Source organism: Puma concolor, chromosome E1 (genome assembly GCF_028749965.1).
Source record: "Puma concolor isolate L17-30 chromosome E1, mPumCon1.1.hap2, whole genome shotgun sequence".
Taxonomy (NCBI): domain Eukaryota; kingdom Metazoa; phylum Chordata; class Mammalia; order Carnivora; family Felidae; genus Puma; species Puma concolor.
This window is the reverse complement of record NC_141680.1, coordinates 45,340,941-45,365,928: the sequence shown is the minus strand read 5'-3', so window position 1 is coordinate 45,365,928 and position 24,988 is coordinate 45,340,941. Positions and strand designations below refer to the sequence as shown.

At 45.2% G+C, this 24,988-nt stretch overlaps 1 protein-coding gene across 1 annotated transcript in view; it reads right to left on the bottom strand.

Moving 5' to 3' along the window:
- Positions 1 to 700: 700 nt before the first annotated feature.
- LOC147574423 (leucine-rich repeat-containing protein 37A2-like) overlaps positions 701 to 24,988 on the bottom strand; it is a 27,406-nt gene continuing 3,118 nt past the window's right edge. Inside the window, exons 3-11 of the mRNA XM_086685470.1 lie at positions 20,139 to 20,330; positions 15,532 to 17,870; positions 15,046 to 15,150; positions 10,832 to 10,881; positions 9,247 to 9,301; positions 9,025 to 9,164; positions 8,842 to 8,923; positions 3,602 to 3,788; positions 701 to 2,736 (exon numbers count right to left, since the gene is read on the bottom strand). Of these exons, the coding sequence (XP_086541596.1) occupies positions 3,741 to 3,788; positions 8,842 to 8,923; positions 9,025 to 9,164; positions 9,247 to 9,301; positions 10,832 to 10,881; positions 15,046 to 15,150; positions 15,532 to 17,870; positions 20,139 to 20,330 (3,011 nt within the window). The 3' untranslated portion in view covers positions 701 to 2,736; positions 3,602 to 3,740. The remainder of the gene's footprint in view (positions 2,737 to 3,601; positions 3,789 to 8,841; positions 8,924 to 9,024; positions 9,165 to 9,246; positions 9,302 to 10,831; positions 10,882 to 15,045; positions 15,151 to 15,531; positions 17,871 to 20,138; positions 20,331 to 24,988) is intronic.

Sequence of the window (24,988 nt, the reverse complement as noted above, 5' to 3'; positions counted from 1 at the left end):
GGCCCCAAGATGGTGGAGGAGAGCGAGGTGCATAGGCTCAAACAGACACTAGCTGGCATCTTCTGCTCCCCAGGGACCCCAGTGGGTCTGACTAGCGGCCCTTGGTCAATGAGTCTCTCTGCCAGTGATCCTAGCACCATCCTCTAGTAATACACTTGAATTATACTTGGATTATACTTGAATACACTGGTATTCAAGACTCAGACACACCTTCGCTGCCTTGGAAAGAGATGTCTGCTTCTTTCTGGATGGTAAACATAAGGTCAGCTGCCCCAGCTCCAAATATCTGGAGAGTAGAGCCCGCTCCACCCGGAGGCAAAGGGAATGGTCTTGTGTAACCTTTGTCCACCAGTCATTGGCCAAGGTCTGAGGGCAAGACGGCTCCTGTCAGCTGAAGATAATTCCAAGGAAGGGGCAGCTGTGAGCCATTATCAGCAGCCCTAACAGCAGCTGGAGGGGCCCCACAGTGTCTACTACAAGCAGCTTTCAGTGGTGGCTCCCGAACAGGGAAAGGCAGACGCCACAGAGGTCTGGCAGCACCCGGAGGCCTCTGCCTCCTCAGAAACCCTTGTCCCATAGTGTTTCCTTTGTGAGGCCAAACAAAGTAACCTTTGAGAAAGGTCTGTGAAATCCAAAAGTCTGGGAACCACTCAAATGTCAAATCTCTCACTTCAGAGCTGAAGTAGTTAAGGCTCAGAAGTAGGGACAGCAGTGGCCCAGGTGGGACAGTTTATTCAGGCAGTTCCGATTGTAGCCATGGGTAGAACATTCCTCCAACTGCCCCTTTTCTGTCTTTGCGTTGTCATTTTGCAGGTTCAACTCCACATCAGCACCATGTATTCATTGTATGTATCCACTCATTCGCTGTAGCCAGTATTCGTGTATGTCTCTGCCTCTCCAGGCAGATGGTGAACACCTCAAGAACAATAGTTATGATTTACCTTGCTTCTTCTAGTACCTACCACCCTCCTGCCATACTAGGTACTCGAAGATATCTGGAATTAAAAATGAATAAATCAACACATTCTTTGCACAAGGAATGCTTTAACAATTCCCCAGATATAACAACTTCTTCACTGTGGTCCTCTCTTGGTTTGCGAATGACAGTCAGGAACCAGGGGCCTGGGCCTGGATGGGTACAAGGAGAAAGCCCTAGAAAACCATTTATTCCTGGGGCTCTGGTCAGTCCTTTTTGAACATGGGAAGGAAAGAAAATAACGTGAAGTGGAGGCAAGAGGAAGAAGGCATGAAGGATCCCCAGGCGAGAAGAGGAACGCTGGAATGGCTCCACGCCTGTCTCATTCCTTGTGACACCCCGTCATCCAGTAGGAGAGTGGCCTGCCCGCACAGTGCAACCTCCATGCCACCCTGTGGAGAGAAGAAGGCTGGGTTCTTGCTTCCTACTTAGTAGCTCCTTCTCCACATCCATGACCCAGCACTTAGTGAACGCACAGCACAGCACAGCACGGCAATGCACAGAACCCCCTTCATTGTTCGCTCTCTGGTCTGTCCCCCTGTGGCCCCTCTGAGCCTTCCTTTAAATTTCTCTTCTCTGTGGTGTTTGGCTCCTCCCCCCGTCCAGTATGCTCCCATGTTTTCAAATCCTCCTCTGGCCCCGAAGGGGGAGCGCACCATTTTACAAGGCTGAGAGTCACTAAACACACAGAAAGATAAATACATACATACATACATACATACATACGTACATACATAACCAATCCGTCAATCTCAGGGGCAACTATCGACTCTCCCTCCAGAGAGGGTCATCCCTAATAGCCGTCAGCGTCTCTTCCGCATGGTGTTCCTAGAGTAGACAAGGCACTTAACCCCCTCCATCCTCACAGGCACCTGTAGAGGCAACTTATCTATCTATCTATCTATCTATCTATCTATCATCTATCTCCAATCTGAAGCTCAGAAAAGTGAAGCAACCATTGCACTGTCTACCATTGGGAAGCTGACAGCTTTGGGGGTATTTGCTCAGCTGAGGAGCTACGCACCTTTTATAGAAAATGTTGCTGCGAATTATGGAGAGGGCCAGCCCCATCCCCCACCCGTGGCCAGCATGATGGTACTGCTTAACTGCTCCCACACTTACAGCTCATTGAACCACTCGGGGATGATGGGTCCAAGCTGAGCCAATCAGATTCTCTATCCCAGCCCCTTGGACTCCGGGGCTGAGACTAGCCAGCCTCCCTGACTGCTCAGAACATTAGCCCGTTAGCTTGGGGGCAGCCACGATCTGTCCTCTGGAATGTGGAGCAGAATATACTGCTCTACAAAGAAAGTAGTGAAGGAAATACACGAGGAGGCAGAAACTTGTCAGGAAAGCCACACTGACAGTTCCCAGCTCCGCCTCCGTTCTCTTCCCGAGAAGAGACCCCTTGGGTAAGCTCGGTGAGACACCTTGTCCCCTCCGAAGCCATCTCGCTCAGCTAACTCAAGTTGCTTTGCTACTGTGTCCAAAACGGTTTTAATACAACATCAGAGAAAGACCCAGATCCCAAGTCTTATAAGTCCCATTTCCGAGCCCCGCCGCTCTCCCACGTTTTTCTAGATGGTTAGAAGGGGTCGAGTCCTTGCCTCCTGTCCCCTCCTGTCACTACATCCTTCTTGGGGCTCTGCCTGCTAACTTAGTCCCACAGTGACCTCCTCACCAGTTCTTCATTCCCCCTGGTCCAGACACAATCTTTTTCACACAGTTGATGGTTGAGAGAAGATCGGGGCTCAGCAGTTCTGAAGGGGAGACAGAGAATACCCGTGAGAACACAGAGGACAGTCCCAGAGACTGAGGCAGACACTGGCTCTCCCTGCCCCCCAGGGGCTGAGTCCTTCCAGATTAGGCAAGGGCTCCCTCCCAGAGGCCCACTGAGATATCCCTACAATGGCTGCTAGAGGTCAAGAGTGGCTAGGGGTGGGGGCAGGAGGGGCAGGAGTAAATGTATGTTTACTACCACACATCCTAGCTAGGGTACATGCTGGTTCACGCCACGTTTGAGGGTTTCTAGGGAAAGGAAATGTCAAAACAGGCAGCACAGAGGCCAAGGTAAACCTTGCCTAATGAGAGAGGCTCTTCAGGTGAAGAGTGCAGGGATGTCGATCAGAGTACCAAAGAGGGAGTAAGGGGCAAAGTCATGGACCTGTGGAGCCTCCAGGAGTGGCTCTGAGGTGGGGAGTTTGTCCTTGGCCTCCAATCAACCAGGCCTTTAACCAAACAAAGTCAGCACTTGATGGTTAGAGCTGAGCCTTCAGGGCCACCAGTCTGGCATTCAGCACTGGTTCTATGAGCCTCAGTTTGCTCGTCTGTGAAGCGGGGATCATAATAGTTTCCACCGCGTGAGAAGCTGGCATGGGAAGTGCTTAGTATAGAACACACTCTCGATAAAGTTTGGCCGCTGCTGTCCTCTGCTACTGGGTGTGCAGAGCCTTTCTGGAGCCTGCACCCCGGAGAATCTCCTAACCGGAGGGGCATCGTAGCCACTAGTCTAATCCTCTGCTCAGCAAAGGCATTCCTGGACTCCTCGGGCCATCCCTCTGGGTGCATTCCCAGGCTTGGAGTGGGAAGAGAAGTCCTGAGAGTAGACCCCACTCATCCTCTCACCTCTCCCACCCTGAGACCCCGGCCAGACCTTTGCAGTCCTCGTGGCACATGTTTTCCGAGTGACTCTTGTAGTCACTGCGCCAGTAGTGGCTGTTGATCTGGAAGATGCCATAGTCGAAGCTGCCGTCTGCATTTTCATTTACCTTTGATAGGTTGCAGTTGCTCTCCACAAAAGCCAGGCACAGCCCTTAGAACAGGGAGAAGAAGTTTTTAGAGGGCTCTGAACTGAGGGACAAAGGATACGGAGGAGAAAGGGAGACGGGGAAGCAGAAGAAAGGAACAAGGCCTAAGAGGCTAGATGGGGCAAGCTGGCTGGAAGCACCCATTAGCTTCTCCCCTCGCCCTTCGGTCCATCCACCTGGCCCTCAGTACAACCGCTCATCATCCCGCTGTCCATCCGCGTCTCCTGCACTTGATGATCGCCTGCTGTGTGCCGTGACCCGTGCAAAACCCAGTGAGGGACATTTAGCTGGGTCAAAGGCAGCTGGTGCCTTCAGAGGGCCTATAGTACAAGAATGAAGACGCACACCTTAAAGGACCGTAAGACAAGATAAAACGAGAAGGACAGCACAAGACAGGTGTGTGCAAAATCTGGGCAGAAGGAAGCTAGCCCCACCATGGAGGAGGACGAAGCCTTTGCACTGCCTGCTCCCTCTGCCTGGAATGCTCTTCCCCGGACATTTGGGTGACCCGGTCCTTTGCCTCATTCAGTGCTGCTCAATGTCACCGCCTCAGAGAGGTATTCCTTGACTTCCCCTTCAAGGACAAGGTTACCTCTCACTCCCCTGGCTTTATTCTGCTGCATAACATTTATCACCACCAGGAAGTGCTTCATATGTTTGTGTGTGTGTTTGGGACTCGCCTCTCCCCCTAGAATGCGAACACTGTGAAGGAAGGGGCTTTGTTGATGTCTCTGTCCCCAGCCCCTAAAACAGTTCCCGGTACATAGTAAGTGCTCAGTTAATAATTGTGGAAGGAATATAGAATGTTGGGAGGGGCTTCTCGGGGAGGGCTGCTGTTTGAACTTGGCTTCGAAAGATGAATGATGGAAAGATGGCCACATAGGGGGTGACCAGGAGCAGAAGAGGAATGGGAGGGAGGGGAGGGTGGGTGATGGGTATCGAGGAGGGCACCTTTTGGGATGAGCACTGGGTGTTGTATGGAAACCAATTTGACAATAAATTTCATATATTGAAAAAAAAAAAGATCTACTGAATGAGTGCTGGAAAAAAATAAAAAATAAAATATGTTCACAAATTCTTTGACTCTTCTCTCTTTATTTTTATTTTTTTTTAACGTTTATTTATTTTTGAGACAGAGACAGAACATGAATGGGGGAGGGGCAGAGAGAGAGGGCGACACAGAATCCGAAGCAGGCTCCAGGCTCTGAGCCATCAGCCCAGAGCCTGACGCAGGGCTCGAACTCATGGACCGCGAGATGGTGACCTGAGTTGAAGCCAGACGCTTAACCAACTGAGCCACCCAGGCACCCCGACTCCTCTCTTTAAAAGGTGGGGTCTAAATTCCCACCCCTTGAATGGGAACTGGATTTAGTGACTAAGTCACTGCTAAATGCTGCTCTGTGCCGTCTGAGGTGAGGTCATAGGAAGGCTACCTTCTGTCATTTCTGTCTCTCTTTCTCAGCTCACTCACTCTGGAGGTACCCAGCCATCATGCTGTGAGGACATTCAGTCAAACAGCATGTGGGCAGGCTCATATGGCAAGGATCTGAGGCCTCCCTCCAACCCCCTTGACAGCCATGTTAAGTGAGTGAACCACCTTGGAAGTGGACCCTTCCGACTCAGTCAAGCCTTCAGATGACTGCAGCCCTGTGGTATCTTGAGAATCTCACCAAAGACCCAGAGGCAGAAGTGCCCAAGCTATTCCCGAAATTTTGACTCAAAACTTTTGAGGAATGGGGAGCCTGGGTGGCTCAGTTGGTTGAGCGTCTGTCTGACTTTGGCTCAGGTCATGGTCTCACCATTCATGGCTTCGGGCCCCGCATTGGGCTCTGTGCTGACAGCTCAGAGCCTGGAGCCTGCTTCAGATCCTATGTCTCCCTCTCTGCCCCTCCCCTGCTTGTACTCTCTCTCTTGTTCTCTCTTCAAAATAAACATTAAAAAAGATGTTTTTTGAGGAATAAATGCTTATTGTTGTTTTAAAAAAATTTTTTTAAATGTTTATTTTGGAGAGAGCAAGAGACAGAGACATAGAGTGCGAGTGGAGGAGTGGCAGAGAGGGTCATAATCTCGTGGTTCATGGGTTCGAGCCCCGCGTCGGGCTCTGTGCTGACAGCTCAGAGCCTGGAGCCTGCTTCACATTCTGTGTCTCCCTCTCTCTCTGCCCGCACGCTCTCTCTCTCTCTCAAAAATAAACATTAAAAAAATTAAAAGAGGGGCGCCTGGGTGGCGCAGTCGGTTGGGCGTCCGACTTCAGCCAGGTCACGATCTCGCGGTCCGTGAGTTCGAGCCCCGCGTCGGGCTCTGGGCTGATGGCTCAGAGCCTGGAGCCTGTTTCCGATTCTGTGTCTCCCTCTCTCTGCCCCTCCCCCGTTCATGCTCTGTCTCTCTCTGTCCCAAAAATAAATAAACGTTGAAAAAAAAAATTAAAAAAAAAAATTAAAAGAAATATGGCAGGGTAGCATTTGAGACTAATAAGTATTGTGCAAATTTGAGGTAGTGTTATAGAAACAACATTTTCTAAGCTTCACTCTATGAACCACATTTGCGCTAATGGAAATATTCCAAAACAGGAGAATGGAGTTGCCTGGAATCCCGGCCCACACTTTGGGAAGCCCAACTATGCACAGATGGGTCTTCTTGGTTTCTCGTCAGCTCTGTCTCTGTGTCCACCTCTCTTATTCAAAAAGTCACCACCAGCCCCCGCTCCACCCAGCTCATTAAGGAGTTTGGGCTGGCATGAGGAGTTTCTGCCCTTGTGACCTAAGAGTGACTACAGGGCCTGGTACTGCGCCTGGCTCAAAGCAGGTGCTCAACAAACAGTAGCTGCCACCATCCTCATCGTTCTAATTATTGATTCTTTGATGGTAACCATGGCTTAGACGTCTCTGTACCCCTGCACCCTGCAGCAGGGCAGTATAACCGTCAGCAGGCTTTGGAGTTAACAGGCCTGGATTAAACCCCTACCTGGCAGTTTTGGATTTGCGGCTTTGGGCACCTGAACAGGTTACCTACATCCTTTAAGCCCTGTCCCCTTATCTGCCAGATGGGGATAATAAAGTATGTTTTCACGGACTGTTGGGCGAAATTAAGACTGCAACACGCCCAACCCAGGCCTTGACACCAAGTAAGCAAATAGTGAACTAGCTGCTGCCGCTGCTTCCGATTACTGTTACTCTCTAGTCTTGTGCTTTCAACACAGTTATTTGTTGGCTCACTGAAGTCACCACACCGAGACAGACACTTGGGGGCCATTCTCACTAAAACGCTGGGGGAACGGGAGCAGGCACCCGGAGAACAGGTGTCCTTGCCCAGCAGCAGCAAACTAATAGAGCCGAAGAGGCACTGATGGGCCAATCACTCCGCTTGGAACCGTTCCTACCAACCCTGCCAAATCTGCTGGGCTGTGCCCCAGTCCTACTGTCCCCTCGGGGGACTCTGTTGGTGGCCAGCGGTTGGTGCCATATTCCATCACCTATCGCTAAGCCACCAGCATTTATTTGGGGGCATGTAAAGAGATTGTCAGGGGCGCCTGGGTGGCTCAGTCGGTTAAGCATCCGACTCTTGATTTCAGCTCAGGCTGTGATCTCACGGTCGTAAGATCGAGTCCCTCGCATCGGGTTCCACACTGAGCACGGAGCCCGCTTGGGGCTCTTTCTCTCCCTCTCTCTCTGCCCCTCCCCCCTTGCTCTCTTTCAAAATAAACAGACATTAAGAAAAGAGATGATCAAACCTTGTTCATTCAGGATTTCTTTTATTCACTACTGTATTTTGACTCTGACGTCCTTTTTCTAAAATCTGTCATTCATTTACTCAGAAAGTATAGATGACTTCATTATTTTTAATGTTTATCTATTTTTGAGAGACAGTGTGTGAGCTGGGGGGAGGGACAGAGAGAAAGGGAGACGGAGGATCTGAAGTGGGCTCTGTGCTGACAGCAGAGAGCCCAATGCAGGGCTCAAACTCCCACACCATGAGGTCATGACCTGAGCCAAAGTCGGATGCTCAACGGACGGAGCCACCCAGGCACCCCGACTCCTCCCAACATCCCAAATGTGACTGGTTAACGCCCTCCTCTGCAGAAGTGGAGGGATGTTTGCGGCTTCTGCACGTTGTGCTGCATTATCTCTTGGAATCGTGCAGCCCTGATCCGAGCTGGGTAGGAAAGCAGTGGTAGGTGCGGTGCTGGGCTGAACTGGAGAGAGCCCAGCCGCACGCATCCGACCCTCAGTGGGGTCAGCAGAGGCTAGTGTGGTACAGGTGAACAGGAAGTGCCCCCACCAATAAGTTTTCTGAAATAAAGGCCTGAGCAGGGCAGTCCTGGGTGATTACTGCTCTCACACATTCTTTACTCTAACCCTCCAGCATCTCCCTGCTAGCTCTCTGAGGGTGGGGACTTTTTTTTTTTAAAGAAAACAAACACAAAAACCCAATGGGAATTGTCTACTAGCTTGTAAGGTTGAGGAACACCCTGCTTCCCGCTACACATTTTGTGTCTGAGTTTGAGCTCTTGGGAAGACAGACAGGCCTCAGCCCGACAGTGGAGGTAGGCTCAGCGATCCAAATACTCTGGCAACCCCAAAGACCTCACGGAGGGGCCAGAAAGAGATGATCCTCTACAGGCAGGGGGTCAAGCGCGTTGTGAGTAACTGGTATTTGGTGAGCCAGGGGAGAGAGCACCAGAATAAGCTGTGAATGAACTTAATAGTCTAAGCCCCTTAAAGATACGTTGTCCGGTTTCCAGAGACTGACTGTATCAGGGAAATGAGGGAAAGACGCCCCATTCACCCTACTTTGCCCATTTGTGTCTTGCGGAAATCCTGGCTACCACGAGGGACTCTGGCTTCAGTCCTGCTTCTCTCGCCCGTGGCCCCTGTTGTCTGTAGATAAATTCTGAACTGTTTACGTTTTAGTTCCTTACCACGTGGCTAGAATTGGTTATGGATTTATACATTTCAATATGAGAAGAAAAAGTATTTTATAAGCAATGCTGAGAAGCGAGTATCGGAAAGTAAACTTTGTAGGTGGCCTGAGGCAGGACGGCGTTCACTCTGTGACAACCTCACATAGTGTCTCACTCTCGTCACCCAGCTCTTCAGTAGTGGAATCTGTGGCCTTCTCTGCTGTGGCTTTGCCAGCCTCCCTGGGAAAAGGAGAAGAATGCCAAGGCTTTGACTCTCGAAAGGAACAATTCGACTCTTCATAATTTCCCCATTTTAGAGAAAATCTTCCCCAATCACGTACCCTAGTTCCATATGGAAAACCTCATCCTTATAAGAATAATCCTTGTCGTATAGCTTCTGTGCCATGTTTTTCTTGCGTGTGGCATTGAGAGGTCTGTACAAGTCCCTAAGCCAAAGTGGCCGCCTTCTACAGAAAAAGCCCTCCTAGAAAACAGAAAGGACAATGTTAGGTCCGTTTCCCCTGCCTTCTCCAGCCACGGTACTTTATCCTCCTCAGATTTACCTGACTGTCACTTTCCTTTGAACAGCTCTTACACAGCAGAGATCCAAAGAAGCCCCTTGAAGGAAACACACACACAGACAATTAGTGATTCGTACCATTTTCCATGCCTCTCACAATGTATTTCTCCAGTCTTATTAGCAAGCAAAATCAACACAGACCTGGGATCTCAGAAATAATTCCATACATGCTGGGCTCTCAGAATTGTCCTGTGTCTGTCCATAATGGCCCCACAGTGTCCCTGGGAGACCTTTGTATGTAACTTGACATGAAGTATAGGCAGGATTTTCACCCTGCTCCCCTTCTGGCCCTTGGCCAAGTGCCCTTGTGCAGTCAACAAACTGGGTGACCACACGGCAGAAGCACCTAACTCTCTCCAGAAGCATTTTACATCCGTCCCCGCCAGGCTTAGCCTCCCAGGCATCATTTGCTGGCGGGTGGGGAGGTGTTTCCATTTTCCTAGCTGCTTTACCTTACGAGATGAATCGCACCGAGTGAATGCCTGAGTCCAACCAGCAGTTATCTAGCTCACTGACTGTCACACTGCAGGCAGATGAGGGAGTGGGTCGTGAAATCACCTTAAAACACACGGCTAGCGCTAAAACACAAAATACTCTTTTTGCATACAAACGGAATAGGGGGTACCTGGGTGGCTCAGTCAGGTGAGCAGCCCAAGTCTTGATTTTGCCTCAAGTGATGATCTCACAGATTGTGACATTGAGCCCTGTGTCTGGCTCTGTGCTGATAGTGTAGAACCTGCTTGGGATTCTCTCTCTCTCTCTCTCTGCTCCACCACCCCCCCACCAAATAAATAATAAACTTAAAAAAAACAGAACAGAAAGAATCAGAGTGTATGGTAAGTTTGTTTTAGAAGGGACTTATGTCTATACGGTATGTGTGCACTGAGTTGTGACATAAAATGCAGTTCACAGCCCAAGAACAGTGTAGTCAGAGACGTGCCCAACTGGAAAGGAACCATCTTCTTTCTGGTTCTAGTGGTACTAGTGATACAACCGTCCGGCAAGACATCTTCCTTTTCTCCTTCTCCATCTCATTATTATAAAAGGAAGAGATAAATGATTATCTAAGGTCTCTCCCAGTTCAAATTCTATTGGGTCTGGATAAAGGGAATGGAGAGCGGGGCCTCGAAAACCAGAAGGAGGAAGAAGGAAGTCCCCCCCCCACTCTATTGGACGGACTCATGTATTCCACCTTCCATCATGCTTGAAGACTAGCCCCTTCACCCCACGACTTTTGGCCCTCCCTATCCCTTCTCCAGAGCCTCTGAGAAGGTCTGGGGCCAGGCCCGATGCCCACCGCCAGCAGCAACGGGTCTGAACATTTCCACCCCCGTCCCCCCACGATCTTTCTTTAAAGGTCTAGTGAGCAGGTGCTCTGTGCCAGTCCCATTCTAACTCGGGTTTGGCTGGGCAGCTAACTTTGCTGGATCCAGGTAAAGCATTAGGCCAAATATGTATTCTTTCTGCCTTTGGTGATTTCCTGGCTGTAAAACAAGGGGATTGAAATAGATGAGTTTGAAAATCTAGTTCTAAAATTCTACTGTAACGATTGCCAGACTAATATTTACCTTGAGCTTCCTTCTTTACCTTCCTTGGCTGCTGCTCTATGATAACAAATCTGTTTTGGAAGAAAACATGATCACAGTTACCCATCACAATAACCACTCCCTCCAAATCTTTATTCATTCCTTTGCATTTTAGGTCTTCTCTACCCAGTGAGATGATAACTTTTCCTAGGACAGGAATTTGTTTAATAGTCCTTTGACTCTTCAATAACACCTAACTTGTGTGCAGCTGGTAATACGTTTTACTGACTGTCTCAGATAACATTCGACAGATAATTCCTAATAAAAATTCTTGGGAGGAGGAAAAGAAAAGTGTCTACCAGAAACCTAAACAGCAGCACTGTTTTAAAGTCAAGGACAAGAGTAGGATGTGTGTTATCACTGCTTCTATTCATTGGTGTTGAGGAGGTCCTAACTGATGCACTGGGAAAAAATGGAGTCGTGGAAAGGAAGAACTAAGACGTATTTGCATACGAAATTACAGACAAACTGAAAGGCCCAAGAGAATCAACTAAAATTTTATTGGAAGAAATATGAGAATTCAGTAAGATGGCTAGATATAAAATCAAGAGATCAACATGTAAACCTCAATGACTTTCCTATGTTCCATAAATAATTAATCAAAAAACGGAAGAATTATCCCATTTACAATGATCAATAAAAAGGCATAAAGTACCTAGGAATAAACTTAGCAAAGAATGGGTAAGACCTATGAGATGAAAACACTAAAGCTCTTCTGAAGGACATTAAGAAGAAAGGAATACATGATGTGAGACACTATTTTCCCAGAATAGTGTAAAGATGTCAGTTCCCTTCAAATTAACCTACAAAGTCAAGGCAATCCCATTCAAATCCCAAGACAGTTTTTTAAACAAAAACTGGCCAGCTGACATTTGGTAGAGAAAATGTGCAAGCATAGCTACAAACTGTATGAAAAAGAAGATCACAGAGCAGACATTAAAATACGTTCTTACGGAGCAACTGCAGTTAAGTATGTAGCGTGATACTGATACAGGAAAAGAAAACCAGATTGATAGAATAGAGTCCAGATAAAAATAGTATTTTAGATCCATGAAGAAAGAATGAACCATTCAATAAAAGATTTTAAAGTAACTGGATCTTTACGTAAGGGAAAAAAGTTAGATCCCCTACCTCGACCGTACCAAAACACCACACAGATTCCATACAGATTAAAAATAAATAAATCACAACAAATATTATAAGAGTACAGAAGAAAATATCAGAGACTGTTTTTATACCATGAGGCGAAAAGGCCTTGTTAACAAGACCCATGTCCCATAAGCCATGAGGTAGATATGGTGACGGACTGTCCACACCCTCCTGTTCATCGTAGTCCTTGCCCCCTTGATCCCCTGGATTGTTTGTCCTCTTCCTGTTGATTTATAAAACTCTCTTCATATGAGATATATTCATCCTTTCAAGGGCTTTCACTGAATTTCAATGTTTCAAATATTTGTCAGTGTTTTTATCGTGAAGGAGACGGAACCGTGGGATAGGAGACAGGCTGACTGCAGGCACAGCTGGGTTCTGCTTTGGGTTTTGCCACAGGGGCCTTAAGCTGATCCCCTTCTATGTATGAAAGAAGGATGGTGATATCATCCTCACAGGACTGTGGGGATTAAATCAGATGTCTGGTTTATTCCAAGCATAAATCAGACAAGACGATCAAATCTATCAAATGTTTCTGCATGTGGTATCAGGTCACAAAGCTTTTTCTCACCACAAGATCATAAAAGTATTGATTCTATTTTCTTCTAATACTTGGGCGGGTTCTTGTTTCTCTTTTTTTACATTGACTGAAATATGTTTTTTTAAGGTGAGAAATAGGGATCTGTTGTTATTTTCCTCCCAAATAATTAAGCAGTTGTTCTACTACCATTTATTTATTTTCGTCCACTGATTTGAATACTAAAAGGTAACATTTCAATGTTTATTTATTTTTGAGAGTGACAGAGAGAGAGAGTAAGAGTGAGAGAGGGGCAAAGAGAGAGAGAGACACACACAGAATCCAGAGCAGGCTCCAGGTTCTGAGCTGTCAGCACAGAGCCCAACACAGGGCTCGAACTCCTGAACCATGAAATTATGACCTGAGCCAAAGTAGGACGCTTAACCAACTGAGCCACCCAGGCGCCTCTAAAAGGTAACATTTCAAAAGTCCTAGTCACCCACGGATCTGTCTATTGCTGGACTCTGTAGGCTACTTCACATAAATATTAGGTTGCATTATTCCTCCTTGTGAAATTGACACAATGCCTCATCTCTTCCTTTGAACATCATTATTGTCCACTACAGGAAAAAAACTGCATGGTCTCTGACCTCAAAAAGTGTATCATCTAAGTAGGGAGAGGAAATAATGAAACCACATAAAAAAATATACACACAAGGTTAAACCACATAGGAATTTAAAACAGCAATAGGAGTTTATAGAACTTCCCCAAAAGCAAAAGGCTGCAGGCCACCTCAAGATGCAGAGTACTGACTGGACAATGGCCAATGATTTCTCTTCCCAGAGGTCATGGTAAGCTGACCCCACGCTAGTTCCTAGGCTCTTAGGCTGAGAAATCAGACTCTGATCTCATCAAGAGAGAACGCACTTCTTTCTACATGGAGGCAATATCACCTCACCAATGTCACAGGATTGATCAAAATCAGAATGTCAGGTCAAGACTTGACAATAAGGAAAACATCCGTTCCATAGATAGGGCATCTGTGTCTACATGATTGGGCATTACCTCCTGTGGAGACAGGCCTCTGTGGCACGCTGAAGTATAATCAGAAGGCTATTTGGTGAGAAGAGAAGTGGAAGAAAAGTAATTAGCTGAATCCAGTGTTTAATGGAAAGGACTGAGGTAGCTAGATCCATCCATCTGCCCCGCGGGCACAGCCCGGCTGGTGGGCCTGACTCTCATCTGCTGCCTGAGGTGCCATCTCTACTCTTAGGCAAGGCTAGGTGGGCACTGCCCATGTTGGTCTCTTCCCACCATTTCTATGCCTTTACTACTGACCAACCCTCCAGAAGACAGACATGTTTCTCCTTAGCAGTTAATACATCCAGTCAGGTTTTACTCGAGTCTGAGAGACCAGGAAGCCTTACATATCTCTGCTCTGATCCATGACCTTGATATTTCTCTCTTGAGGAGCTGCCTTTTAACAAACTGTTTAGCATATTTTTGTTATCAGGGGAGGGGAATGCGTCACTGTAGACCCTAAGAAATGGTGACAATCTCACAGAAGGACTAGGTCCAGGAGTATTACAGTATTCGGGGAAGGCTTTGTGAAGAAAGATGAACTCGAGTTGGCTTTTGAAGGCTCATGGGACTTCCACCAGCAGAGTGAAATAAAGGAATTTCAAGTGGGCAAAGTCACCAACAAAAGTAGGAATGGGCATGGTCTGACTACGGGATGGTGGGGGGCTGCTTTGGCTGAAATGGAGGGTTGCCATGACAGATGGCAATATATATATATATATATATATATATATATATATATATATATATACATATATATATAATAAGCATATGTATATTTGAATAAATATATTGAATATATATTCAATTCATACATAATTGAATAAAAGGTAAACAGGCAAGCTCCAGGAATAGGCAACTGTAATTATGACAAGCTTTGAGTAGCCTGATGCAGGATTTTAGCTGCAGGGTTTTAACTGAACCTGTCTACACAATGCCTTGCGAAGTGGAGGAGAGAGCTGTAGGTACATCTAATTAATCAACAAGATGACACTTTTATCTCTAAGCCATGCCCTTTCTTCCGAGATGACTGATAGCTCCATGAAGGTGAAGACTATTTCTCTCTCATCATTTTAGCCAACGAGGAAAGAAATCAGTGGTAGGAGGAGGATGACTGGTGAGTGCATCGAATCGACATAATTTTTTTGAGTTGAAGAAATTTTACTATCGTGTCAACTGTGGCCTTCTTAGACCTAATGTCTCAGAACAAGCTAATGGCTTGTTATCTTGGTTACAATCCACAGATGTCTCCCGGCAGTGGGGTTCCTTTTAAAATCCCTGGAATATACTTTGCAATGAAAGGACAAAGCCTATCTCCTTCCTCCAGACTGAAGAGGGATATCAGGTCGTGATAGGTGGGAAAGTGGCTTTGATTTTCAGTTTGTGGGTTCTGAATCTATTATAAAGAAGGAATATAGTCTGGGAATCTGAATTAATTGTTGTCCTTACCTCAATGAGACAGAAAACTATGATCAAAATCATCACTACTACAGTCACAGATATTGCCAAGATGAGTTTGTTGTTATAGCCATAGCCTGGAACTTCTTTTGTGAGCTAAAAAAAGGGAAAGAACAATGTTTTTAGAAAACAGAGATAGGATGAAAGTTAACTATTCTTTAACGACTCTAAAACCCCATTCTTTCCGATGAATCGTTTATAGGTTCTTAAGGAATATACCAAATCTAATGTGATATGTAATCTTAATCATTAGGATTTTCTTCAAGAATTTATGTATCTTGTATGTTAGGTCCTCTTTTTGTCTACTCTGGGAACAGCGGCACTGTTTCCTGAATGAGCAAAGTGGCAGATCATTGCCTTAGGCAAAATTATGTGGCCAAGACAAGACCCGGACTAGGAGCCCCTGGTCCTTGTGCTTGGGTCCATGTCCTAAACCACCTAAATGTCGAGACCCCACATTTTGGGATTTATCCTCACCTCCCTTGACTCCTGCCCTCTCTGTTCACTCTGGACTTCTGTGCTCTCACTGATATAGTTCTCATTTTCCCATTGGTCCGTATCCCACTCTGCCTTGGACACCTTTACTTCTTGCTGCTCGCTGAGAAGCTTCATCAGGAGGCCTGTTCTGGAGATGAGCTTGGCACAGGCCAGCTGCATGTGGGTCTCGGAGCAGTCCATTTTCAAAGTCCGGATAACATGAGAAATGAGGCTTCTCACGTCATTGTTGGGGATGAGGGACTGTAGCTGCTGGTTTAACTGAATTTCAAACAGATCACCTGAGGACGAGAGCTTTGACACAGTGAAGCCTGTGGCTTTTGGGGGCAAGCCAGTGCCCGCATTGTGGTATTCCCATTGTGTATCATTGGTTTGTTTAACGGTCGGCGTAGAGTTGTCTGCAGTAACAGTAGAATTAGCAGTGGAAAGATTCTTACGGTTTGTGAATTCAGGGAGGGTTTGTTCTGGCACAGTAGTGTTTCCTGTAGAAATATTTTCTTCAGAAACATTTTGGGCAGTAGTGTTCTCCACAGTAGTGTTTTCTCTGTAAGTTCCTGAAGGAGCAAATAATTCTGGAAAAGGATTTTTCTGAGGACTCAGTTCTCCCGGAGATGAAAAATCCTCTCGTGAAGGGGAATTTATGAGGCTCCTGACTGCAGAGGATGGAGGCCTCTTTGCAAGCAGCTGTCTATTACTGAGTGAACTTTCCTTTCTGGACTTTCGATTCAGTTTGGCCTTGGGTGTTCTGTGGATCACATTGGAGCGACTTTTATGAAAGCGGTGTGTTTTTCTGGGGTGTGAGGCTGGCCCAAAAGCCTTCATATTTCTAACTCTAGCATTTGCATCTTCTAAAAGAAAAATGCTGTACATGAAGTCTTTTGATTTTTTTTTCACGTCAGGTGGGGATTTTGGAGCGGGGGTGGCAGAAGGCCTGCCCAAAGAGTATTGCTTCAGGAAAGAAGAGACCACTGCCTTGTGCTCATCTATGAACGAAGGCTCTGTGTTGAAGGAGCTTCCCACTAATTTGCTGGGCCTGTGCGCCACGTGAAGCTCCGCTGGGGATGCTCTCCTGAGGCTTCTCTCCTTGGGAGCGGGGGTGGCAGAAGGCCTGTCCAAAATGTATTGCTTCACGAAAGAAGAGACCGCTGCCTTGTGCTCATCTATGAACGAAGGCTCTGTATTGAAGGAGCTTCCCACTAATTTGCTGGGCCTGTGCGCCACGTGAAGCTCCCCTGGGGATGGTCTCCTGAGGCTTCTCTCCTTGGGAGCGGGGGTGGCAGAAGGCCTGTCCAAAATGTATTGCTTCATGAAAGAAGAGACCGCTGCCTTGTGCTCATCTATGAATGAAGGCTCTGTATTGAAGGAGCTTCCCACTAATTTGCTGGGCCTGTGCGCCACGTGAAGCTCCGCTGGGGATGCTCTCCTGAGGCTTCTCTCCTTGGGAGCGGGGGTGGCAGAAGGCCTGTCCAAAGAGTATTGCTTCACGAAAGAAGAGACCGCTGCCTTGTGCTCATCTATGAATGAAGGCTCTGTATTGAAGGAGCTTCCCACTAATTTGCTGGGCCTGTGCGCCACGTGAAGCTCCCCTGGGGATGGTCTCCTGAGTCTTGTTTCTTTGGCCATGTTCTCCACAGATGGCTGGGCGTTCTGTTTCCTCTGGATGTTCTGACGTCTCAGTTCTTTTAAGTGCCTTTTCCGTATGCCCTTTGGGCCCTTGATGACCTTGTTCACTCTCAGGAACTTTTTCCCCACACTCTCAACCTTGTCTAGGCTCTTCTCCTGCGGTTGGGCAGTTTCCAATTTCTTTGGAAAGATTTGACGTTTAAACTTGGGACCTAAAAGGCTGGAATGTATAAGCATGGCTGTTTTTTCTTTCTTTTTCACCTCATCAATTTTTTCCTGAATTTCTGCATCTAACAAATTTTCCAGAAAGTAGAGTTTTCTCAGTTTATTCTTGTAAGTTGAGTTGTTGGATCCAGGTTTAAGAGAAGGGTCCCCTGTGTCGTTCATCGAGTGACCCACGGGCTTGTCTCCCTCTTGCACATTTGAAAACAGAAATTTAATGAACGGTAACAGCGTCGATTCTACGTCTTCTAGATTGCCCTCCGAGAAATAAGGCGATATGTAATTCAGTGCACTGATGACATCACTTTTGTCATTGAAGTCTAGCTGCTCATTCATAAAGGCTGACAAACTGACACGATCTATGTCTGAGGATGCCTTCTCTGGCTCAATAGTCAGCTCCGTGCTGGCACTCTTCTTTCGAGCTTTCAATACCTTCATGAATGATCCTTCTGCATTCCTTAGGTATACTTCCTGATCTGTCGAAGAAGAAGAAGAGATGAGTTTTGATAATGAACGACTGATAGCACAGCTCTTTGTCAATGCACAGTCATACATCCCAGTCAAGCAAATTAAGAATCGGCAAATACTTGAGCGCCATTTAGAGAGGAGACGAACTCAAACTTGGACCTACGATTGGCAACAACGAAAGGAGAAAAAGATGCTTTTTGAAAAAGTAGCTATTTCCTCAGAACATTCCATAGTGTGAATAACTATATTTAGAGTTATTCCATTGGTCCCTAAGGGCCGATTGCCCAGGCCTCAAGAAAAGCCAAGGCTGGAAGATACTCGGCTAAACTGTGTGCAGCTCTAGTGCGACTCCTGGCATTCACATACCCCACCCTGTCCTGCTTCGGGGGCAGAGGGAGCACGAGTCTTTCTCCTTCTATGTCTTCAGTGGGCTTGAGTTCTTGCTACCATCACATAGGCACGGGACAACACCCGTCACTAGCAGGTCCTCATCTGGACACGCCCTCTCCGCCCACCCACCAATTCCTTTGTTTGGTCCCTGCTCCCCTATATCGCACCTCCCGTAACATAAGCTCTAGAGAGAAAAAACTAAAAACGAGACCCGCTAAGTCCACCCTGGTTCTTTGCTTAAACTTGGGCAGAGATGTGGGGTATAGGTTAAGAGATTTTCCAGGTATGAGAGAGATGCCACTGTGGGGCGTTCAAAAAAATCAACGGAATGATACTTGAGGTTTTAAAATGCAGAAGGGATAAAGAAACTTTGGTCAAATGCCTACTTTGCTTTCATTTCCTTTCATTTCCAGATTTCTAGCTTTACTGAGAGAACCATCCAGAGCTTCCAACTACATGAAGGTCAAGCGTACAGCTTGTGTACACTGAACAGCACTGTGCAGCTGGGGTTTTCCAGAAGAATTAAACGTATTTTTAGCGGTGCTGGTGAGAGTCAGAGGAGGAGGTTATAAAGGTCACGAGAGAGGAGGAGCAGCGGGCTGGCGGAGCGCCCAAAACGGGAGAGGAGACTTGAGTGCTAGGCTAAGGCACCTCTGATCTCATTTTTCCTCGCCTGTCAAAGGAGATTAAAAAAAAAAAAAATGCCTATTCTGCCCACCTCTAAGGGAGAAGGGAGTAAGATAATTGGCAAAACATTGTTTTGGAAAATAAGCAACACTGCTTATAGAAGTAGCAAAGTGTGGGGCGCCTGGGTGGCGCAGTCGGTTAAGCGTCCGACTTCAGCCAGGTCACGATCTCGCGGTCCGTGAGTTCGAGCCCCGCGTCGGGCTCTGGGCTGATGGCTCAGAGCCTGGAGCCTGTTTCCGATTCTGTGTCTCCCTCTCTCTCTGCCCCTCCCCTGTTCATGCTCTGTCTCTCTCTGTCCCAAAAATAAATAAAAAACGTTGAAAAAAAAAAAAAAGAAGTAGCAAAGTGTAATTTATGCTGTGCCCTAGACCATTGACAGGGACCCATATTCAAGCTATCCAGGTGCAAAAGCACATTTTGGAAGTCACCAAGTTAGTGCCAATAAAACCTAAGAACAGAAAAATACCTAAAAGCACCTGTGTTTGGGATAGAAAAGCTTAAGATTCAGAACAAGAGTTGGACAGCCCAAGAATAGAAGAGCCCTCTCATCCGTTAGAACGGTTGGGTAGCAGCTTCTGGTTAGGGAACAGAAACACAGAGGCTCCAAATAAAACTTTTTCAGAAATCAGCATCACTGGTACTCTTACACACTTGTTAAAAACAACAAAATAAACAAAAAGGTATCTCCACCTGTCCTATAAGACAAAGGGCACCTGAGACCTAACGCACGTAAAATCAGCTTATAAACTGTGATGCACTATGTGAACAGGTTTTCATTTTGGGGTAGTTGACTTAATAATGTAACTGAGAATCTGACTTTTAACAAAGGAATAGTTCTTAGAAATTTAGGGATCTGAACTCCGAATGAGTAAAAATAATGCAATGACATCATTAGTTTAAAAATTTACCATTGTTAGGGTGCCTGGGTGGCCCAGTCAGTTAAGCATCCGACTTTGGCTCAGGTCATGATATCACAGTTCAGCCCCGCATGGGGCTTGCTGCTGTCAGTGTAGAGCCTGCTTCGGATTCTCTGTCCCCCTCACTCACTCTCTGCCCCCTCCCAGCTCACGCACGTGAAGGCTCTCTCTCTCAAGAATGAATAAATATTAAAAAAAATTATCATTGTTGATTAAAAATAAAAGTTAAACCACAAATAAAATAAAAATTTACAAATTTATCATCAGGCAATTAGGACTTACCACAACGTGTGCCATTTGTCAGACATGCACTGTCACAATGTAGCTTGACTGTCTTACAGACAACGTCAATAGTATTTTTAAATTGGCAGAGACAGCAGGCCATACGGCTAGGTAATATCCTATAAATGGAAACACAGAGAATTAAATTAGTGGTAAAGGAGTTACTTGAGTAGGTAGAAGAGGCGGGCCAAAGTCATCACAGGGCTGTGCAAAAAGGAATTCTTGAGGCACATGGCCTGGATGGTTGGGTAGGGACCAGTTGGCCAACTGCTGCTCTTGAATATTATAAATACCCAGATAGAAGGACAGAGGTGCCCAACAGAAAGGTAAGGATGGTATGGGGTATGGTATCCTTAGAATGAGATAGAGATTAGAACTGGGTGACACGGATCGGTAGTTTAATACACAGGTAACTGCTTCCAAGCCAAAGTCTCACTTTGGGTGGAGAGCACACAGAAAGAGGGTAGACTTCTAAGAGTTTGAATAAATCTGAAATATGGCCCATACTGAGGATAAAAAGCAATCAGCTTTGGCTCAGGTCATAATCTCGTGGTTCATGGGTTTGAGCCCCACATCAGGCTCTGTGCTGAGAGCTCGGAGTCTGGAACCTGCTTCAGATTTATCTTCCTCTCTCTCTACCCCTTCCCTGATCACTCTCTGTGTCTTAAAAATAAATAAATGTTAAATTTTTTTTTTAAAGCAATCAATCAAAAACTAATCCATAATCTACACAAATGCTACAATTAGCAGACAAGGACATTTAAAAAAGTTATTATAACAGTATTTCACATGTGGAAAAAACCCCATGCCTCTACTTAACTCAATGAATTGTGCAACAACTTCAAGTGGCCTAATATATGTATACTTAGAGTCCACGAAGGAGAGGAGATATAAAAAAAATTTGAAAAAATAATAGCCCCCACATTTCCAAATAAGTAAACCCTATAAACTCACAAATCCAGGAAGGTCAATGAACTCTGAGCACAGCATGGATTAAACTACATGTTTAGTTTAATCCATTAAACACGGATAAAACTACACCACGGCACATCATAATCGAACTGGTCAAAGCCAGCGATAAAGAGCAAATCTTAAAAGCAGCCAAAGGAACAAAACCACACACGACATACAGAGCAACAAAGATATAACAATGACAACATATTTCTTGTTGGAAATAATGTAAGCCAGAACTCGGTGGGGCAGCATCTTTCAAGCAGTGAAAAGGAGAGGGGGACCAAATAGCTATCAAGCTAGAATTCTATACCCAAAGCTTTCAAAAATAAAAGCAAGATAAAGACTATCTGAGACATACAAGAGCTGGAAGAATTCATCATTAGCAGGCTTACACTATAGAAATGCCAAAGGAAGTATTTTTTTAAATGTTTATTTGAGAGACAGAGAGAGAGGGCACGTGCAGTATGCGTGTGCAAGGGGGAAAGAGCACTGAGGAGACAGAGAATCCCAAGCAAAGCCCAACGCGGGACTTGAGCTCACAAACTGTGAGACTATGACCTGAGCCACAATCAAGAGTTGGATGCTTAACTGACTGAGCCACCCAGGTGCCCCTAAAGAAAGTATTTTTAAGCAGAAGGAAAAGGATAGCAGACGGAAATGTGGATCCACACAAAGGAATGAAGAACATTAGAACTGGTAACTATATAGGTTATGATTTCACTTCACTATATGTATGTATATCATTTCACTATATGATTTCACTTATATGTAGAATCTCAGAAAAAAACAAACAAACAAGGGGTGCCTGGATGGGCTAAGTCAATGAAGCATCCTACTCTTGATTTCGGCTCAGGATCTCAGGGTCGTGAGATCGAGCCCTGTGTCAGGCTCCACGCTCAGCATGGATTAGATTAAGATTCTCTTAAGACTCTCTCTCTCTCTCTCTCTCTCTCTCTCTCTCTCTCTCTCTCCTCTCACTCTCTCCCCAACTTCTACACTCTGTCTCTAAAATTTAAAAAAAAATACACCAAAACCCATAAGATACCTAGGAATAAACCTAATCAGAGGTAAAAGATCTGTATGCTGAAAACAATAGAACGCTTATGAAAATAAATTGAAGAAGACAGAAAGAAATGGAAAAACATCCCATGCTCAAGGATTGGAAGAACAAATATTGTTAAAATGTCTATACTACTCAAAGCAAACTACACATTCAATTCAATCCCTATCAAACACCAGTATTTTTCACAGAGCTAGAACAAACAATTCTAAAATTTGGATGGAACAAGAAAAGAACCCGAATTATAATGTTGGGGTAAAACAAACAAAGCTGGAGGCATCTTGATTCTGGACTTCAAACTGTATTACAAAGCTGTACTCATCAAGACAGTATGGTACTGCACAAAAACAGACACATAGATCAATAGAATAGAATAGAGAACCGAGAAATGGAGCCACAAATATATGGTCAGCTAATCTTCGATAAAGCAGAATATCCAATGGAAAAAAGATAGTCTTCGCAATAAATGGTGTTGGGAAAACTGGACCGTAACATGCAGAAGAATGAAACTAAACCACTTTTTTACACCATACACAAAAATAAATTCAAAATGGATGAAAGATCTAAATGTGAGACAGGAAACCATCCAAATCCTAGAGGAGAACACAGGCAGAAACCTCTTTGATCTCAGCTAAAGCAACTTCTTACTAGACATGTCTCCAGAGGCAAGGGAAACAGAAGTACAAATGAACTACTGAGGAGTGCCTGGGTGGCTTAGCGGGTTGAATGCCTGACTCTTGGTGTTGGCTCAGGTCGTGATCTCAGGGTCGTGGATTGAACCCCGCATCAGGATTCTCTCTCCACTTGAGATTCTCTCTCTCCCTCTCTCTCTGCTCCCCCCCATGCATACATGTATGTGTGTGTCCATGTTCTGAATTAATTAATTAATTAATAGGGGCACCTGGGTGGCTCAGTTGGTTAAGTATCTGACTTGGCTCAGATCATGATCTTACAGTTCGTGAGTTTGAGCCCCGTGTCAGGCTCTGTGCTGACAGCTTGGAGCCTGGAGCCTGTTTCAGATGCTGTGTCTCCCTCTCTCTCTCTGCCCCTCCCCTGCTTGCACTCTGTCTCTCTCTCTCAAAAATAAACATAAACAAACAAACAAACAAACATTTTTTTAAATGAATTATTGGGACCTCATCAAGATAAAAACCTTCTGGGGCACCTGGGTGTCTCAGTCGGTTAAGCTTCTGACTTCAGCTCAGGTCATAATCTCGCGGTTTGTGAGTTCGAGCTCCGCATTGACTCTCTGTTGACAGTGCGGAGCCTACTCAGATCCTCTGTCTCCCTCACTCTCTGCCCCTACCCCACTCTTGTGCTCTCTCTCTCAAAAATAAACATCCGTTAAAAAAAGATAAAAAGCTGTACAGCAAAGGAAACAATCAACAAAATTAAAAGGCAACTGATGAAATGGGAGAACATATTTGCAAATGACATAATCTGATAAAGGGCTAGTATCCAAAATATATAAAGGACTCAACACCCAAAAAAATCAAATACATAATCCAGTTAAGAAAAGGGCAGAAGACATGAATAGATAGTTTTTCAAAGAAGACATCCAGAAGGCTAACAGACACATGAAAAGATGCTCAATAGCACTCATCATCAAGGAAATACAAATCAAAATCACAATGATATACCACTTCACATGTGTCAGAATGGCTAAAATTAATAACTCAGGAAACAACAGATGTGGAGAAAGGGGAACCCTTCTGCACTGCTGGTGGGAATGCAAACTGCTGTAGCCACTCTGGAAAACAGTATGGAGGTTTTTAAAAAGTTAAAAATAGAACTACCCTACAACCTAGCAATTGTACTACTAGGCATTTAACCAAAGGATACAAAAATGCTGATTTGAAGGGGCACATGCACCCAATGTTTATAGCAGCGCTATCAACAATAGCCAAAGTATGGAAAGAGCCCAAATGTCCATTGATGGATGAATGGATGAAAGATGTGGTATATATATACAATGGAGTATTACTTGGCAATCAAAAAGAATGAAATCTTGCCGTTTGCAACTACATGGATGGAACTGGAGGGTATTATGCTAAGTGAAATTAGTCAGTGAAAGACAAAAATCACATCACTTCACTCATATGAGGACTTTCAGAGACAAAACAGATGAACATAGGGAAGGGAAACAAAAATAATCTAAAAACAGGGAGGGGGACAAAACAGAAGAGACTCATAAATATGGAAAACAAACTGGGTTACTGGAGGGGTTGTGGGAGGGGGGATGGGCTAAATGGGTAAGGGTCACTAAGGAATCTACTCCTGAAATCATTGTTGCACTATATGCTAACTAATTTGGATGTAAATTTTAAAAAATAAAAATAAAACAAGGTAAAAAATAAACAAAAAATAAACAAAAAACCAAATGAATGAATAAACAACAACAAAAAAGAGAAAACACTTGTAAATATGGAGAACAAACTGGGGATATGGACAAAATGAGTGAAAAGGGTTAAGAGGTACAAACTTGCAGTTATAAAATAAATAAGTCACCAGATGAAAAGTACAGCATAGGGAATATAGTCAATAATACTGTAATATACTTATTGTGGTGAGCATTTCATAATGTATATAATGGATCACTGTGTTGTGAGCATTTCATAATGTATATAAAAGATCACTGTGTTGTACACCTGAAACTAATTTAATATTACATGATCTATATATACTTCAATAAAAGAGATAATTGAGGGGCACCCGGGTGGCTCAGTCAGTTAAGCATCTGACTTCAGCTCAGGTCATGATCTCATAGTCTGTGATTTCAGGCCCCACATCAGGCTCTGTGTCTACAGTTCAGAGCCTGGAGTCTGCTTCAGATTCT